This window comes from Fundulus heteroclitus, chromosome 9, assembly GCF_011125445.2.
Source record: "Fundulus heteroclitus isolate FHET01 chromosome 9, MU-UCD_Fhet_4.1, whole genome shotgun sequence".
Taxonomy (NCBI): Eukaryota; Metazoa; Chordata; class Actinopteri; order Cyprinodontiformes; family Fundulidae; genus Fundulus; species Fundulus heteroclitus.
In genome coordinates, this window is record NC_046369.1 from 3,249,321 (window position 1) to 3,268,357 (window position 19,037).

Genomic DNA, 19,037 nt, shown 5'->3' on the forward strand with positions numbered 1-19,037 from the left:
GGTTGTGAAAGGTTGAACCACTTCATCCATTTATTAGTCAGTTGTTCAATCCAGAAACATGTAAATAATTATATATAAAAAAAACACTCACAGTAAGTGTTTCTAATAAGCGGTCATCAGAAAAGTCAAAATGGCAAAGCAGGAACTCAGTGCATACATACAGTATATACAGCAGCTTTGTGCTTTTATTTTCCCACAACTAAATCCTTATTATCACAGGCTGTTCAACTTATAACATTATCAGCACCTTTCTTTAAGGACAAATGTCCGCAGAATAATGCATTATAGATACTTTCTTTAACAAAAGCTTGCTTTAGTAGAACGAGGTTAGTTAATTATAAAATTGATCCATTTTGTTATAAAGTTACTTACACTAGAGGCAGGTCGTATCCTTTAGTAAAATGAAAACGTAAAGAAAATTCGTCCTCATACCTGCTACTGCAAATCTGCATAAAGCAAAAGAAAAGAACCAGAGGAAGTTAAGCTACAAGCAAATTCCCTTTAGTGACGCCATCAGGAAGCCCAGTTGAGTGTAGCGTGGCGTTGCTTCTTCACTCGATTGTAAAGGTTTCCATTGGACCTTTGCTCAGCGCTTTAATATCCTCCAGAAGACTGGTGGGGGTCAAAATATGAGAAGACCCTGAATAAAAATGAGTGGGGGAAAAAAATAAATCATTAACATCATTCATCATCAACACAATCATTTTTGTGTTAACATAACACAAAAATCATTGCTTCTGAAATATTAATAAAAAAAAAGGATGCTTTGAGTTCTGAGAAGTACCAGCAGAGGGCGTAATAAGCCCTCTGCTGGTAAAAACAGAGTGATGTATGGTCAAGGAGGAACATTTAAGCAGGTTATTAACGCAATACTGAAGGGAACTGGATGACAAAACCAGATCGGCTTTGAAGAAACTGCATTCATTTCACATTTCCAAGAGCAACGCTGCTTTAATACCAACCTACGATGACCTCGCAGGACTTTACCGCCTGGGTGACCTCGTAGGCGCAGCGCATCTCAGAGTAGGTGATACCCCCGATGACGAAGATGATGAGGCGTGAGCCGGTCCGGCGATCGTCCTGGGAAATGGTTTTGTTCCTCTGGCGGGCACTGCAGAGCACAGACATCAAGAGATTTTAGAGAGGAGGTCAGAATATGAGTGAAGATGTAGGAGAACTTGGCTGGAATTAACAGATTTTTCTTTCTGATCAGGCGGTAAAGAACGAAACTAAAATCTGATTCTTTCCTGATTAGTAAATGCATCATGCGTAAGCACTAACACAGAGATATTACACCCAACCACAGAAGGGCTAAAAAAAAAACCTTCAGCACGGACTGTTCTGCAGGCCGAGGCTGTCGTACCTGGCTTTAAGCGTGACGGAGCGCTGCAGCTGAACACGGCTTTCAGCAGCTTCTCTCTACCTCAGTGGATGTGGTTGCTTTTCAAAAACAGCAAAGATCCCCGAGAACGCGTGAGACAGCAAACTCAGGTCATCAACGAAATGTAGACTTGGGAAAACCACAAGGGTTATTTCTCTTTGACATTTCCTGACAAGAAAATTACTGCAAGCGTCCTTGCTCTATCCAACTCCCCCACAAGCCTGCGTGCGCCGATTGCTTGAGCTGCGAGTAGCTGTTTCGGTACATTAAGGGATGTGTAGAGTATAAGGCTGAGCATAAAAATCAATACAAAGATTAATATCCATGTTTTTAAAAACGATTTAATATCAATATTCTGGCTTTCAAAATCGATATACCTCCCGACCACTAGGGGGCGTTATTACAGCGCACCATTATTGTTCACAGCAAGGAAGTGTAAGTGAGACGAATTTGCAGAACAGCCGACAGGATTTTAGAAGCGCCTTCGTCCCTAAAATCAGACGTTTGGTCATATTTTTGGTTTCTGTGATATGTTAAATGCTTTGTACCAAATGCATTTTATTTTCCTGTTAATATATCAGGGTTCAATAAATTGAACATAAATATAATATTTGGCTGATTTTGTTGATTGAATGACTTTGAGCATTAATTTGAAAAAGAAAAATATCGATATTGGAGTCAAATCAAATCAAGCTGAGCTATGTATGGAGAATCGTATCGAATCGGCTCATCCTAGGGTGAAAACGTAACGATAACCTGAGATCGGACACAATACGGTTTATTATACATTAGTTAACGTAGCATCAAAGTATAGGTCAATCTGGCAGAAGATCAGCTGATGCTAGTTCGTCATCGATCACTAATTAAGAGTGTTATTCTATCATTATTTTGCCTAATATCAATAACATGTTACCTGTTTGCCAATGTCCCTTTGATCTTGTTGCTTTAATGTTAAAACATTTGACATGAATGTGAGCAGACTGCACACTTCACGATTTCTCCGAGTAGCAATAGAGCATTTTATTCATGGTTGACCCACCTGACGGCGCCGGAGCCGTTCCAGGCAGCGGGGCACTCGGACTGGTGCGGCCACTCTCTGGTGTCCAGTTTGTTCTCCACGGCATCCTGAGGGTAAACGGGAATAAAATTATCCAAATCAAACCAAGGCCCACTTGGTTAATCGAGAATTATCCGTTTTTACCACATTTTTAAATCACAGTTAATTCCAGCCCTGATTACTGCCAGACCTGCAGAATCAGGAAATCAAAACAGCAGAACCTGTCTGACAACACGAAGTAGGCTGAAAGGTGTCCTGATCTAAAATGCTGACCAAAAACACCACAGCAGCCTGTCTTACATTTACTTAAAAAACTCAAAGATCCCCAGTACCTTTATAAAAACATCCATTGGGTTGCCCAATACTGATCCAATACATACCAGCAAGTCTACCTCTGAATGGCTAAAAAAGGTCTAGTCAAAGTCTGGCCTTGATTGAGAGTCTGTGGGATGACCTGTAATAGACTGCTTATGTTGAAAAACCCTCCAATGTGTCTGAATTAAAACAATTCTTCGAAGAAGCCGGGCTCAAAATCCCTCCACAGAAATGTTAAATACTCAATGGCAATAGCGGCAAATAGTTGATGGTAACTGTTGTTGCAAAGGGTGGTACAACCAGTTTTCAGGTTCAGGGGTATTATCTGGGTATTTCTTATACTTGTGAATGCTATATGGGTAATACAAAAACTAGGGATGGGGCCGATCCGATCCAGTATCAATATCGGGCTCCAATACCAACTTTTTTTTTTTTTTTACGGATGGGACATTTCCGATCCAGAAGCTGCGTCTGTGCTTCCAATGTTTTATGCTGGAAAGCTGCTCTGCTAGCATGCTGCTAACTGTGGAAAGGATTTCCTGAACGGAGCCGAGTTCCTCCAGCCTCTCATGACGAGATCCGCTTCCGCTTTTTTTTTTTTTTTTTCCCCACAGGTAGCAGCCAGCAAACAGAGACGCACGGAGCCTAGCGCCGTGGCTAACACTGCGTGGAGATATGTGACACCAGAAACACCGGAAAGAAAGGCCGCGACTTACAATCTCGCAAAGCCATCGTACCGAGAGGTGAAGGCTCCGCCGCGACCTACAAATACAACAAACTTTAACATCCGAAACAGCGCCCACTGCGGAGCACTGAGATGTTTTAGCCCAGGGGTGTTAAACTCATTTATTCATTAAAGAAGCACCCTTAGACAGTTTATCTGCAAAATAAGTTGATATTGGGGTGAGTTGTACTTTAAACTCCTGATTCTGCATCACTTTTTAACTTTTTGGACATTTCTGGGTTGTTTTAACATTTCAAGACAGCAGCAAAGTGAAAAAAAGAAGGAGGGAGTAAACGATCTTTTATGCTGCACGTCGACTTTTACGACCTAAACCAGCACAATCGTAAAGAGGAAACAAACCTCAGGAAAAAACAAATAAGCAGAAACAGAACTGAGGCTCAAAGGGTGAATTTTGTCACACTCCTCCTCTCAGTTCCCCATTCATGTCTGCAGGGTGGGTTTGAGCAATCTTCAGACCAGAGCTGATTCCCATTCTTGGCTAAACGACCAGATGCTAAATTAATAGCTGGCAGAAAACCTGACGCTTTGTGGATTCCTCTGTCTCAACAGTGTGCCCTCACTGACCTCCATCACGTCCTTGATGACTGGAGTCCATCTTGAAAGGTTGTACGTCTCCTCTTGGGATCGATCGCGTCGGCTCGGCTTGCGGGAAAAGAAACTGGGCTGAACGGAACAGGGAGAAGAAGAGTAATGACGTGAAACGGAGACTAAAAAGGCTCGTTTTCCTGCTCAAATCGCAGCCTTCGGTCAAGAGGCGCCAACTTCCGACGTCCTCCACATACCGACGAGATGATGGAGACGCCCAGCTCCTTCCAGTTCAGGATGAACTCTCGTTCGTCTTCGATTTTAACGTGCTGGAGAAATTTGTTCAAGTTCTCGTCCGTCGTTCCTGTTTGCATAAAACAAGGCAGAACGAAACCAATCAGGTGAAGGCAACATTTCACTAAGCTGCATCTGTAAAGAAGAAAAGTAACAACAAATTTAGCATTCATGCTGTCCAATTTGTCCAAACGGCTGAGGTTTTTACAGGGTGAGAGGAATGTCTTACCATTTAGACTAAAGATGTAGAGCAGCACAGCTCTGATCTTGTCGTGTTTGCTGTACGGATTAAGCAGCACGGGCAGCAGGGTCCTCATGGGGTCTTTGACCTTCGCCCCGTCCACGTCAGAACCAACAGCCAGGTCCTACACAGGAAACCACAGCATATCCAGCATCCTAAAATCAGTTAATCTAACCATTTGACAAGGTGAACGTCGGAGCTGGCGACAGAAGAGCACAGATTTCCACGTGATCATACACGACCAGCCCCTTTTGGAGCTAAAGTGAGCTCGGTAATGTTAAAAGCATGGGTTGTTTCCCCACAGCACATTTTGAAACTTGATTTTGCGTTGGGCCCATAGCGAAATTCAGGAACAGAAACAAAAACTATGGTCCAAAAGTACCTCTGTGGACACGTACTATCAGCTAAAGAAGGGAACAGAGACAACTGAGCCTTGCACATGTTTGCAAAGTATAGCATGTAAGTTCACACTGACCCTGGTTCTGCTGGAGGTTCTCCTCCCTGTTAAAGGGGAGTTTTACTCTCCACTGTCGCTTCATGCATGCTCAGTATGAGGGATTGCTGCAAAGCCATCAACAATGCAGACGACTGTCCACTGTAGCTCTACGCTCTTTCAGGAGGAGTGAATGCTGCTTGGAGAGACTTGATGCAACCTGCTGCGTTTCCTTAGAGAGGAAACTTTCTCACCAACCTGGAGGATCTGATGGAGTCTGACTTTTTAAAGAGCCTTGAGATGACGTTTCATGAATTGGCGCTATATAAATAAAATTTAATTGAATTGTTCATCGACTCGTGGTTTTAGTAGGATTCAGATAATTAAGAACAGAAATTAGAGCTATTTAGAGCTGTCCAAGTAATCCAATTTGCACTTTTTTTCTCTCCATACAATCCTAAAAAGAAGTAATCTGTAAAAAAAAACAAAAAACAACAACAAAAAAACAAGAACTTAATTTTAACACTTTCTACTTCCCTCAAGACTTCCATGGTGCAGAATCCTCGTCCTAATCTCATGCATTTGTGTTTTTTTTCTAACCGGCTGACACCTGTACAACGACATTCATGTTCTTTTGACCATATTTGTCCCAGCAGATCCATGCCCGTCTGTGCGATGTAACCTACTTAACCTGGCCTTCACCAAAAGGGAGAGCAGAGTGCAGCTGAAATATATGTTGTAAATCCCTACGTAGACGTTCGAAGCAAAGTTTGAAATTCGTGAAGCCGGAGAAAAGGGTTTCTGTAAATTCAATCCACGCTAGTTTACTCTAAGGCCTGGACGAGCCAAATGATCAAAGAGTCGTATGAAAACAGAGAGGAAGAGAGCTACGCTAACGTTAGCCTGCAACCTCTGCAACTTTTATGTTGTAGAGGTTAATAGACTTCACAGCCACACACACACAATCACATAATATATTGTGCATGTATTTGCTCCTGGCTTTGTTCAGAATAGAAACAGTCTGACATGCGCAGCCATCAAGTTTCCCTGAAATAAAACCACAGAAGAAGAACTTCCGTCTTTGCTAAACAATAAAAGAAATAGTAAACAAAGCATTATTATACGAGTTCGTTTGTCGCCATGGTCTGGACATATTTCTAATTAAGGTTGAAGCGTTACTGAACAAATTTTAGTTTTGAGCTCTTTAAATGTTTTGAACAGAAAGGTTGTATCGGGATCCATGACAGTTTTCCTTCCAGACGCATTTCCGCCACTCGCCAACGTGGAAATACGTCACGTTTACGTCGGGCGCACGTGGGCAGTGCGCCACATTTGGAATAACTTGAACCTGACAAGCGTTTATATGCACGATGACCGGATTATCAATTGGCATAAACCACCCCTCTCATTCGGATTACAATTTCATTCCGATTGATCTTAATCCGATCATCATATTCCGATCGGCGTGTTCACATGACGCATTTTTATTCCGATCACTTTTGTCCATGTAAACGCAGCTAATGATGGCGCTACATGTGTTTTAGAATATGTGAGAACATCAATAAAGGGGCGCTTGGGCAGTGATTCTCAGCACATTCAGGGCATCATTTTTAACAGCCCACCTAGTAGTAAAACATCGAGTATTGCTCCTTTAACACTGAGCCTAATTTTGGCATCTTGTGAATGCGCTCCCATTTCAGAGCAAAGTCTATCGTGGGTGTAGAGCAGGAAGAGAGCTGAAGCTGTCCTTTGGGACACTTCTCTGGTTTTGGCCCAGAGGCTCAGCAGTTACTTCCTGACGGAGCTGTGAGACGGGTGGACAGTGGGTCACCTGCGATTCACTGATGTCTCATATACCTGAACTCTGATTAACAATCACAGTTTCAAAATGGACAACAGTGGCGACGTGCGTCCAGACGGACCTGTTCCGCTTTGCAGAGTTTCTCCACATTGTTTGAGAAATGCTTCATGCAGTCCTCGGCCAGCTGCAGGTGGATCGTTTTCTGAAATCATGAAGATAATAAGACAGTTTTAGTTTTGCAGTGACATTGAGACGTTTATCATAGAGGCAGTTCTTTGACCCGTGTATTATTCACCAAGATAATAATGACCTCCTACGTTCTGAATCACTGGAAAACTGTAAAGTATTGACTGAGTACCTCGTTCAGCTGCTTACGGAATGAAGGCATCTTCTTCATCATCTGTGCCAAGTTGCTTATTGTGATCTGAGAGGATTACATGGAAGCTTGAATCAGCAAACTAATAATAATAATAAAACAATCTGAGTAAAGTTTAAAAGAGACGAGAGGCTGATGCACGACAAACACTCCAGCTCTTCACCTTCCCGTCGGGCTGCTTCTTGCTGGCGGATATTTCCTTCACCATCTTGGGGATCTGTCTATAACGAGATGAAAACCAAGCAAAGAAATGAGAGAGGACAACAGAACCAGGACACCGCGACACGCTGAATGTGTCGGGAGACTTACTCTATGGCCTCAGCGATGTGTCTGTGCCGGAGCTTCACCCACAGCATGTCGTCCTCGTTCAGCAGAGCTTCCTTCTCCGAGCCGTCTTTGGACCTGTACCTGAAGGCAAGAGCGTCCGCACAGCTGCTTTTAGCCACCTGCGACCTGCTGGGACTCAGGAAACCGTGCGGCGTTTTGGTAAAGGTCTACCTGTAGGTGTCGTTCTGGATATCAATGAGATCGTAGGCCATGGCCTGGTAGGTGAGCTCATGGAGGATGGGGCTTACGGGGTCGAAACCTCTTTCTACAATCAGCAGCTGGGCCGGGGTTTTCTCCTGTGGGCGGAGAGAAAGTCAAAGCATTAGAACGTCAACTTTAACAGTGAAACGTACTCACAAAAACACAGTTTATTGTCTGGTTTACTAAAGCTAAAGCAGGTTTAGTAAAAAATTAACTAACTAAACGAGTGCCCCAAGGCTCTGTTTTGGGGCCTCTACTATTTACTATCTATGTCAGGGGTGTCAAACTCATTTTGGTTTAGGGGCCGCATTCAGCTTAATCTGATCTCAAGAGGGCCACACGAGTAAACTCATTGCAAGATTAAATAGAATTAATTAAAGTGGACTTGTTATTGATTTTTATATTAAATGAATTTCACTTTTACACAATATATTATGAATAACCTCAGCGTTTTTAAGAAAAGTGTGTGCAATTTCAACAATACTTTTACTCAATTAAACATTTACTTGTACATTATGCATAAGAACTGAACACAGTGATTGCACAATGTTGAAAAACATTTATTCACATTTTTTGGAACTTAAAAACACTGTCCTGCATGACAAAATACATCAAACAGATAAAAATTAAGAAATTATTTAAATTTTTCCACACCTGAAGCTTAATCTGCAAATTAAAACAGCGCCCCTCGTGGACAATATAGGGACTGCATATTTTCAATTAAACGAAGTACATGTTTTTTTTTCAATAATTGTTTTTATATCATTCTCTTCCTTTTATCTCCTCTTTCTTTCACCTTTTCTGTTTTTCTTCTTGTTCTTCCTTTCCTCTCCTACTTTCCAATTGTAGTGTCCATATCATTTAAGATATTCCCCGCATGAATCATAATAAAACTATTCACATTCATAAATCAAGAGGAGCACTATGGCAAAAGCAGTACTGCTCCACTTGTGAAAGTCAAATCTGATGAGCTCTTTTTGGCATTAAGACAACAATTCTTATTGCCACATTGCCAGAAAGGACACTGGAAAAAAAAAAAAAAAAAAAAAAAAAAAAAAAAAATTATATATATATATATATATATATATATATATATATATATATATATATATATATATATATATATATATATATATATTTTTTTTTTTTTAACAATGATAATGCATTTAGCCACAGGGCCGGACAAAATTGTTCGGGCCGTATGTTTGACACCCCTGATCTATGTGAACAATGTTGGTCAGGATCTTATAGACACTAACTACCATTTTTATGCTGATGACATGGTTTTTTACAGTTTTGGAAAAAACCCTAGTGCGTGTGTCGTTACGTTACAAATTGCTTTTAATTTGGTTCAGCACAGGCTTTAAAAATTAGATCTTTTTTTTAAATTCAAATAAAAGTAAAATGATGCTATTTTCAAGAAAAAAATACAAAATTGCAAAATAGCTATCCTCTTATCACTTTGCATGGGTCAGAGATAGAAAGGGTTCAATCTTTTAAATATTTAGGAATTTTAAGTGATGAAAATCTAAATTTTAAACCTCATGTTGAACAATTGATCTTCAGGAATAGACTTTGTTTCTCTTTTAAGTCAAAGAAGAGACTGGTAGCTGCAATGTAATCTATATTAATGCCCCAGATCAAGTTTTAAAAATGTTAGACTCAATTTACCATGCCTCCCTACGATTTATCACAAATTGTAAGCCTCGCACACACCACTGTGAACTTTATATACGTGTGGGCTGGCCAGCATTAGAGACACGTAGACTCACTCACTGGTATATGATCATTTATAAGGGTATTCTGCGTCTGCTCCCCTTATACCTCTGTGAGTACATTCAACCAAGAATGGCTGGACTGTATTCTCTACGTTCTCAAGAGTCTCTGCTTCTGTCTGTACCTAGCATCCGCACTGAAGCTGGAAAGACAGCTTTTCAGTACTCTGCCCCCACAGCATGGAACAATCTTCAGAAAGACTGGAAGTTGAAGGATTTGATTCCGATCGGACATTTTAAACGATTGCTCAAAGGTTTGGAAATGAGATCTATGGTTTGTAACTGTTATGAAATTCTAATTTAGATAGATGTTATTGTAAACTGTAATGTAATTTGTAATGTAATCTTTTGCCGCCATCTTGGTCAGGACTCCCTTGAAAAAGAGATTGTTAATCTCAATGGGACTTTTCCTGGTTAAATAAAGGAATAATAATAATAATAATAAAAGCTAATAGCAAGCTTCCAAGTAAAAGAGTTAGAGCTTTATTGTTGTCATTGTTTGATACTCTAGTATACCCCCTTACAGTAAAACACGGTGGACAATAAAACAGCCTTCTGTTTAAGTTTTCTGGTCTTTATAACTTCCTAGGTGAACTGTAATGTCTTTTAAACTGTATCTAAGTAAATATTTTAATCAGCCAAAGAATAAAATTGTTACTATCATGAAATATCTTCCTTAGAAAATAGCAACAAATAAAATGTAGTTAATCCTGTTGAAAAGTAGTGAGTTTTATATGTTAAAAATAAAAGTAAAAATGCTCCAGCAACACCATTTCCAGAATAGCAGACTATGACAAGGTTAATTAAAGGGGAAACCTCCAAAAACACTGTCTAAAAAAAGTTGCTAATTAAATCATTTGATTTATACATCAAAGTAATCAAAGTAAATGCATTTGATTTGCTGATAATGGATTTGTTATAGAACCAAGCACAGTATTGACCTGGTCAAATAATATGGACTATCGATAGCAAACTTAGATCAATTAATGAAGAAGCACATAAATTTTTTTTACCTTCCTCTGGTGTTAGCTTTCTGCTGCCATCTGTAGTGTTAGCGGGTCATTTTGGACCCGTGTATTAAATCAGCCATAAAATACCCTAAAAACAATCTTTTATCATCCAATGTTTTCTTAACTCTTGTTTAGCTGGTTGGGCTCCCTTATCCATGAAAAGATTGGTATTAATATTTTTTTGTGGCCCCCTGGGCCTTTGTTTTAACAGCATATCTTCTCCTCATTGTTGCGTCCTGTGAATTGGAGATGTGTACTCTGCAAGTCACCACCTCTACACTCAAATGGCTTGACAAGCCTGGACATGTCTCCCTTTGTTTGTTCTTGCAAAAAGGCAAAGAGAAAAGCCCCTAAATGAAGCTCAAGTGGTTGGAGGAAGAGGCTGTTGGTTGACTGTGTGTTCATGATTTAATTTTGGGCATTTTTTATTGTTTTATAATAGAAAATTTTAACTGGGTCACAAATGACCCGAACACCACAAAAGTCATTTTTTTCACCAGAGCACTTTATAATTTAGTAAAAAAAAAAAAAAAAGATTTTACTTTGTTTAAATGGAAGTCCATGACAAAGTCAAAAAGTTTCAACTCAAAAAACAAATGTATGAAGTGCTTTTATGCATGTTAAAACTCAAAACGGGTCCGTCGGGACCCTAACACCATAGGAAGGTTAAGAAGTGTCCCATATCACATAAAACCAAGATGCTTCAGTTGATGTTTTTTTTGAATATTACTGTTCATTGACCTAATGATCCTCAGATTTCTGGGAAAACTTCTGCTTCAAGGCAAGGGAATGAATCTCGACACGTACAAAGACGGGCGTGAAAAACAAGACTCCACTACGACACTTAGGTTCAGTCCCAGGGCTAGGACCTGGCCCACTTCCTCTGCTTTCTTTGTTCTGCCGGCTCACCTTCTTCTTCCCGGTGTCGTCCAGCTCGTAGTGTCTGGCCAGCTTGTTGTCCACCAGCTCTGCCAGAGTTTGGGCGTTCGGCATGTTGCTGTCGCTGGACACAACACACGGTTTTATGCAGGAGTTATGTGTGAGTTTTAACATTTAGAGGCTTTAACTTTGCAGGCACACAACCAATGTTCCTTGTGCTATGAAAGGAGCCATTTGGAGAAGCATTTCAGTCATTTGCCACCACATTGATGTATTTATTGCCCAACAGTTTCGGGGCAAAACCACATTTATAGACAGTATAATTTTCATTAATCAGATCACAAACACTTATATGTGAGACATTCTCTTTTATCGAGAATGTTTTATACGCCGTTTTATATTTATTTAGGCTTTTTATCTCCACTATCAAAAGGCATTGCTTGGATGTTTTGGAGCGGGGTTCTACTGAGTTTTTATTAGTAGACAGTGTCCTAAAGAATGTGCAAAGCCATCTAAACAACTACTGATTCAATAAACTAGAAAAAATAAAAGTTTAGACTAAAGAATCAGACTGATAAACCAATTAGCTTGATGCTTTTCTAGAAAAATCAGAAAATAAATCTCGTAGAAACTTGAGCGACCACCAACTTATTAAGCTTTGCCCGGCTCTCCTTTTGCACCAGAGCATAAAAATCTGAGGTTATTTGCGCTGATGAGCTAATAATATGTAAAGAAAGGTCAGAAATTAGCGACTTTCTCTGATGACGTTAAACAACGAGCAGTTAAGAGCGGAGTCGCTCCGTGCTGCCCCTCCTGCATCTGTTACGGACCATAAGAAGTACCTCCTACACGGTTTTCTACAAGAAAAACAGGCCACTGATTGGGAAGTCATTAGGGGCAAAGCAGGGCAACCTATTACTGCAACTTAGTAGGGTAAAACCACAGTTTTGCAAAAGAAAAAAAAAAAAAAAAAGAGGCATGCCTGTTAGGTGTTAGGTGGTTAGAGTGCAAGCTAGCACACCGAGTCAATAGCCAGATAATTAAGGTTCAGCTTGTTCCACTCCCAGTGTTACTGTATTAAGAGGAAATCTGCGAAAACTGGTAAAATTCTGCGCAATAATAAGTACCTAAATACTTCCACAATTGTGGACATCAGCAGATATTATAATCCACACTGCAAAAACGGAACTAAAAATAAGTAAAATGTTCTTAAAATGAGTATGTGTCCTTGATTTGAGCAGCTAAATAAGATGATCTGCCAATGGAATAAGATTTTTGCACTTGAAATAGGAACAACTCATCTCCATCGTCTTATTTAAAGTGCAGGATGTCTAAATATCTTGTTTTGGGGGTCAAAGTACTAATTAGTGCAATCTACTGTGATTTTTCAAGCTGTATGCAAATGAAATTTCGTTCTGTACGCACTTTGTGCATACAAAATGACAAATAAAGCTATCTCTCTATCTATCTATCTATCTATCTATCTTATTTTTAGGCCTGGTTTTGCACTGTAACATCCCAGCTCACACTTCCATTACATTAACCTCTCATGAACCTAGAGTTTTCTAAATTATTCTAACTAAAAGGGACAGATGGGTAATTCCTTGTCAAAAGACAAGCCTAACAAAAGATGTTCTCTTGCTTAGGGCCTGCGGTGTGCTGTAACCCAAGCAGAGAACCTGACTCTTCTTCTCTCTGACTTACTTCTTGTATCGGACCCCCGGGTTCTCGTTCAGCGTGGCACACAGAGTGACGAGCTGGTCCGCCAGAGTCTCCAGTGTCCTCCTTTTGTCCTGGCTGTGAGGACTGTAGATTCTTCGGAAAGCCCCCGGATTGTCACACGTGAACACCTTTAAAAAAAAAAAGCGACAAAGTTGTATCCAACAGCACAGACGCATTTCTATAAAAATAGATTATCACCAAAATGCATTTTTTTCCCCCCCTAAAAGTTTTCATGTTAAATAGTGAAACTCTTTAGATTGGTGACACACATTTCAGCCGTTCCTGCCTGATAATTTTTGATGATAGACTTAGGGCTGGACGATAATTCAATAACGATATATATGGATCGATAGACGTATATCGATGATAGAAAAAAAGGGTCAATAAAAAGTTCAATAGAATAAAAGTTTTCCTTCCTTATGCATTTTAGCCAGCAGACCCAGCAAAGCTCCGCCCCCTTCAGAGAGTTTAGAGAGCATGCATTCTTTTTTCAAAAACTTGTAGTTTTGGTAAAAAGTTGTTAAAAAGTTCAAAAAGTAAAAAGGGTTGAGTTTGAATTCAGTGTGCTAAGCAACAGCATAAAACGCTCAGGGCTGCACTTAAAATATGTTTTGAATTTGTTGATAATTATCGATCAATATGATTTCTATTTTATCGACATGTTTTTTTTTTCTATATCGTCCAGCCCTAGATTGACTCGCAGCTAATGAAAGAAAACAAAAACAAATTCAGCTTCTCAGAAAATAAGAACATTCTATAAGAATAAAGAAGGATTTAAATAAAGCTACGGCTGCCAAATGAAAAATATCACCCAAAACTATAGAGTATACGCAACCAACACTTGATTGAGGGTGAATTAGTGCATCACCGCAGCTGAACATGGAGGCTATCATCCTGTAGCTCTGCTGTGGTGATGCTTTAATGCTGGTCTTTAGCTCATCTGCGTAATCTGATAGTAAAACGTTTCTAATGTCTGTGAGCAGAACGGCTTAAAAGATGCAGCGGCTGTAGTCTATGTCTGCGTGTAATGGATCTTGTAGGATCTTGTGATTCTGCAGACCGAAAAACTGCCTTAAGAACAGTTTTCTCTATCAAAATAATATTTTTGGCTTTATGTAATATTGTAATGCTCTGAGAAACTAGCAGTTTTTATTAGCTGTTGGTCTACCTATATGATTAAGCATCGACATTGGTGATATTCTGAAAAAGCTAATGAGAAATTACAGAGGTATTTTTTCAATTCTTGGATTACTAAAATACATAAAGCAGACAGTAACTGTTCTTAAGCCAAGAAGTTACATCATAACAACGCAGCCAACACCCAGAAAAGTCTCCGTAAGAGGATTAAAATGTCTTCCTCTGCAACTGCAACATCTAAAAACATTACAGTCTCTTAATTCCTCATTTTACTAGGAATAAAAAAAAGAGGAAATAGGACTTTAAAATGAATACAAAAACCATTCAAGCTGCAACCGTTTACCTGTGCTTCTTGTGGTAAGAAGGAAATGTTTATTTCCTTGCAGACACGTATGTACCTTGCACAGTAAAGCTTCATGTTGTTAAACAGGTCATCTGGGCAGTCTGTGGAAGTCAGACAAAAACACGTCAGGGTCTACGTTGATCATGTCACCAGGAAATGTGTCTTAAGAGTAATTTATACGTCACGTACAGTCTGTAAAATAAACATAAGCTGATTTGTATTTAGGTTTGGGCTTGAAGTCGGCTATGAAGGCATCCACACACTGTTGAAACAAAAACAATTTAGTCCTGAAAGCAGAATTTACTAAAAATAAAATCTTACGTCATCCTCTAAATTAGGGTCACATCAGTTGTTATAGCAAACCTTGGAGGTCGGCGTCATGAAGTAGATGGCCTTCATTTCAGGAACAGGTTCTCTGCTTTTGTACAGATCCTCCACAACTGAACAGAGACAACATTTAACGTAAGAAGCAAACATCGGACAACAGCCAACACACACAGTCTTCACTCAGTTCTGTGCCCGAATGTTCTACTGCAAACATCATAACCTACTTGTTATTCTTTCTTCTAACAGATCTGACATTTTGCAGCATGACGCGAGAAGCTTGGCGGTAAATGGGTCCAAAATTAGTATCTGTGAAGAGAAATCCAAAGCAACCACTTAATACCATTTCTCACCTATAGCACTGTTGTGTAGTTTTGTTTGTTTTGAGTCAAATTAGCCCATTTTCCGCAGAATTTCCTTTAATTTAAAGATCTCTTTTGGGTTTTTTTTATCCGGGTAAAAGAAATCCTGTCTCTTTTCTATGCTCTGAAATTGCACATGACACATAGAGACTGCACTACACCTCCAGTCCAGTGGGTGGCGGTAATGAGAAACTGAAGGCCAAACAAGCAAAGCCTGTATCCTGCCATTTGTTCATGAAACAAGATGGAGAACGCACAACTGGCGTATGTAATCGTCTTTTAATCACAAGAAGTACAAAGAAAACAACACACAGCTCTTAAGGACGTGCGTATTTACGCTACGCCTAAATTAGGCTGACGTTCTAATTTCACACGCTTATACGCTCATGTTTGGCAAGGAGTAAACAGGAAAACAACATCCTGTCTCAAAGCTCACTTCCAAAAGTACCTCATAATAATAGTCGAGTTGCAGTTCGGCCACAAGGTTGTAAAGTCACCTTGTTGTTGACGCCACTAATTGATGCTTTTTCTCTCGCATCACCTCGTCAACTAGCAGGAGGAAGACCAAGGTGCGCCTTCTATTTGGTGCTCTTTCCAAGTGGTGAAGGTTCTTCTCTGCGCAGAAACACGTAGCTGTGGAGCGTGCTTTGCAGCTTTTGGTGTAAGTTTCGACTTTTTAAAAAAACAAACAAGTGCGGAAGCTACGCCACGTGACATTATGCGCCCAGTGTATTTACTGCTTTAAATATGGCAGGTGAGAGGAAGTCTGAATACCAATGATTGTTGCTCAGCATGTAACCCCACCCCTTAAAAAATTAAGGACTAATCTGAAAGTCCTTCCCTCAGACCAAGATCTTTTATCTGGGATGGGAGAAATTGAAATTACTGGAGTAAAAAACACACTGAAACGCACAGAAGTCTTTCAAGCTGAAAGTCCCTGCTGCGGAAAAGGGTCTAATAACTAAAACCTGACCTGGAGATTTTCTGGTCATGCATTTTCAAGTCAGGAGTTGCTTCCCTACCTTCCATACTTCAGATTTTTTGCAGTCTGCAATTATTGTGTCTTTTATCCCTGCAGAGATACAAAAAAATATCAGGAATCACACTTGAGCTCCAACATCAGGTATGTGGTCACAGATGGATCTAGAAAGCAAAAAAAAAAACAAAAAAAAAACAGCAACAACCTGCACGGTTTCTAAATACGCCTTATAATCGATACATGACAATCATGACCAAAACAAATGCTCTCATTAAGCTTAATTAAATACTTTTGTGTGGTGTGTATGTTTTTAAACGGTTACCAGAAATGCAAGGCTTCACTTTAGAGATTTTACAAGTATACAATGCTTTTGCAAAAGTCAACAATTTTAAAGATTCCCCCCCCCCAAAACTCTAAACTTTCTACTCAACTAGACTTTCATACGACAAATGCAGCACGTCTATAAAAAGCAAGAGCTCTTTACATATAGATCTTAGAAACACAAAACCTTGGTCTCATACCGTCCCTACAGTTTAAAGTGCTTTTACAGAGATCTCAGAGAATGTACTGGATTGCTCCCCTCCCTTCCTGCTGCTGCAAACTGCTGGACTGCTGCTTGTCCATTACTCTTCCCTCTCTTGCAAACATGTTTTTTTTTTTGCAAAGGTAAAAAAAGCCTTGAGTGGAAACAAAACAAGTGGATGGCCTGACTATTAAGCCAGGTTGTTTCAGCTAGTCTTTGTGTTTTGTAAAGCATCTTTGAGTGTCCAAAAAAAAGAGCTATATAGGCTTGATGTATTATTATTATTATTATTATTATTATTAATTATAGATGGGCAACTCTATAATGTAACTGAAAGAACTATAAGGGTGATAAGGAAACAAAAAGGTACAAATACTAATACATTTAATCAGGTTTATTTAATACCTTTGCTTCCTTCTATGCATCAAATGTTATCTGTAACATTATTAGAGCTTTGTTATCAATATATTATTTTAGCAGCAGTGGGAATAATTGTTGCTTTTCTCTTTCATCTCTGCAGGTCGTCAGAAACCGGCTAATACAGTCTTCCCAGGACCAGAAGTAAAAAAAAAAAAAAAAGGGGGAAGGCAGCACTGTCATTTACAACAGCTGTTGACTCGAAAGTCTCACAAATGAACCACTTCTCGATCCCCAAAAGGTGATTGAAGCTTATGTTTAAGATTAAATAAAAATTTTAACATGTGTTTATTTTCCTGCAATTGTTTTCAATGCATCAAGGTTTCAGTTATTTTAATTTCTGTCCTTTGATTCTCTGTAAAGTGCTTTATCTGAGTGCAATCTCAGTCTGTACAACAATTACTTGCACTGTCTCTCAGACGCTAATGACTATTTGATCACTTTCAGATTCTATGGGATTTTGGTTTAAACAATCCTTATGTGAATCAGCTGCTGTTGCTCTATTCATTTTAACTTTTCATTTTCTCAAAATATGTTGCTTCCCTTCTGCTGTAAACCTAGAGCTGGAAGATATCCCCCAAAATTTATATATATATATATATATATATATATATATATATATATATGAAAAATACAAAGCCCAGAAAAACTGCCAAGAATAACCACAACAGATGCCTGTACAAACTTGACAATTACTTTACAATTACCATATTTATAAAACTCCTCCAATATAACATTTTAGAAATATCTGCATTAAAAATTAAAGCAGATAAAACAACTACATAAAACTCTGAATGTCAGTCAGAGATACAAATGCAGTAATCATAGACAATCATGGATATTGAAACATCAGAAATGTCATCTAAACATTTTGGAATAAAGTTAAGATTCCGATATATAGACACTGAATTATTGTCTACCCCTATGTAAAGCTTAACTTAAAATGTTCTACTTGCTTTTACCACCGTCAAACCCTGATTTTAATAAAAGGTATTTCTATTCTATTTAAAATAAAAATAAAATACACATTCTTATTGAGGATTTGTGTGGAAATACTTTGGAATTATGACATTTTGTGCTTATGACAATCCATCCAAACTGAAATTGCAAAAAGCATCGTCTCAGTTTGCTTAAAGATTCAACAGAAAAACGTTTACAACAATTTTTTTTAGATATCGTTTTAACCCAGAGTTCAGATTTCTGTCGATGCACAACAGAACTAACTTCTAATATTAACATAAATCATTCTGTTTTGTCAAAACAAAGGACCAGGAAAAGTAAAAACCCTCCCGGGTATTATTTTAAACATATTTTTTTTTCCGTCAACCTCTATTATTGACTTAACATTGTTGACATATTCATTCAGCTTTAAGGTCAGTTAGGGTGACAACAGGACATGACTACTTCAACGCTGTCAGACATGGATCCAGCCGCACTGCTTTCCCCCAAAAAGCCTTTTAGAAGCAAATAAACTCAGCATCGTGTTGCTTTGTTTCCACAGCGGTGCTGATTTTTATTTCCCAGGAAAGCTGTGAAGGTGACAGCAAGTTTGTTTCTGTCAGTGGCGCTTTATTTTTCCAAAAAGGAAGAAGGTGGGGCTCAAAGCGACACACAAAGTGACCTCACACCAGCTGCTTTGGGAGAAAAGTAATAAAAAGAACCTATATAATCATCGAGTCTCATAAAAGTTTAGTATAAAAACGCTAAAACTGCGAGGGAACTTACTTTTCCAAACTATTCGCTTTAGCCCGTGATCCGAGCCCGCTGCCATCTTGTTTTCCTCTTCTTTTTTTTCCTCCCCGTTGCGACTCTTTTTCCGGTCGGTTGACGCATCACCGATTACGTCAGAAAGTGCGCGACGGCGCAGCGC

At 39.2% G+C, this 19,037-nt stretch overlaps 1 protein-coding gene across 1 annotated transcript; it reads right to left on the reverse strand.

Moving 5' to 3' along the window:
• Window positions 1–19,026, reverse strand: stxbp3 (syntaxin binding protein 3). The gene is made up of 19 exons (XM_012878034.3): window positions 18,893–19,026; window positions 16,271–16,320; window positions 15,114–15,195; window positions 14,926–15,002; window positions 14,752–14,824; window positions 14,563–14,663; window positions 13,065–13,210; window positions 11,391–11,484; window positions 7,667–7,791; window positions 7,478–7,576; window positions 7,332–7,389; window positions 7,151–7,216; window positions 6,914–6,994; window positions 4,547–4,682; window positions 4,281–4,387; window positions 4,063–4,161; window positions 2,421–2,506; window positions 963–1,111; window positions 1–640 (listed from the first exon to the last, which is right to left on the reverse strand). The coding sequence occupies exons 1-19, from the start codon at window positions 18,936–18,938 to the stop codon at window positions 552–554; spliced, it is 1,764 nt and encodes a 587-aa protein (XP_012733488.2). The 5' UTR covers window positions 18,939–19,026; the 3' UTR covers window positions 1–551.
• Between the last annotated feature and the right edge of the window lie 11 nt (window positions 19,027–19,037).

Coding starts and splice junctions, on each gene's coding strand:
- stxbp3 (XM_012878034.3), bottom strand. CDS start 18,938: ATGGCAGCGGGCTCGGATCACGGGCTAAAGCGAATAGTTTGGAAAA. Junction 15,196..16,270: donor AAAAATCTGAAGTATGGAAG/GTAGGGAAGCAA, acceptor TTCTCTTCACAG/ATACTAATTTTGGACCCATT. Junction 14,664..14,751: donor TTATGTTTATTTTACAGACT/GTACGTGACGTA, acceptor TGACTTCCACAG/ACTGCCCAGATGACCTGTTT.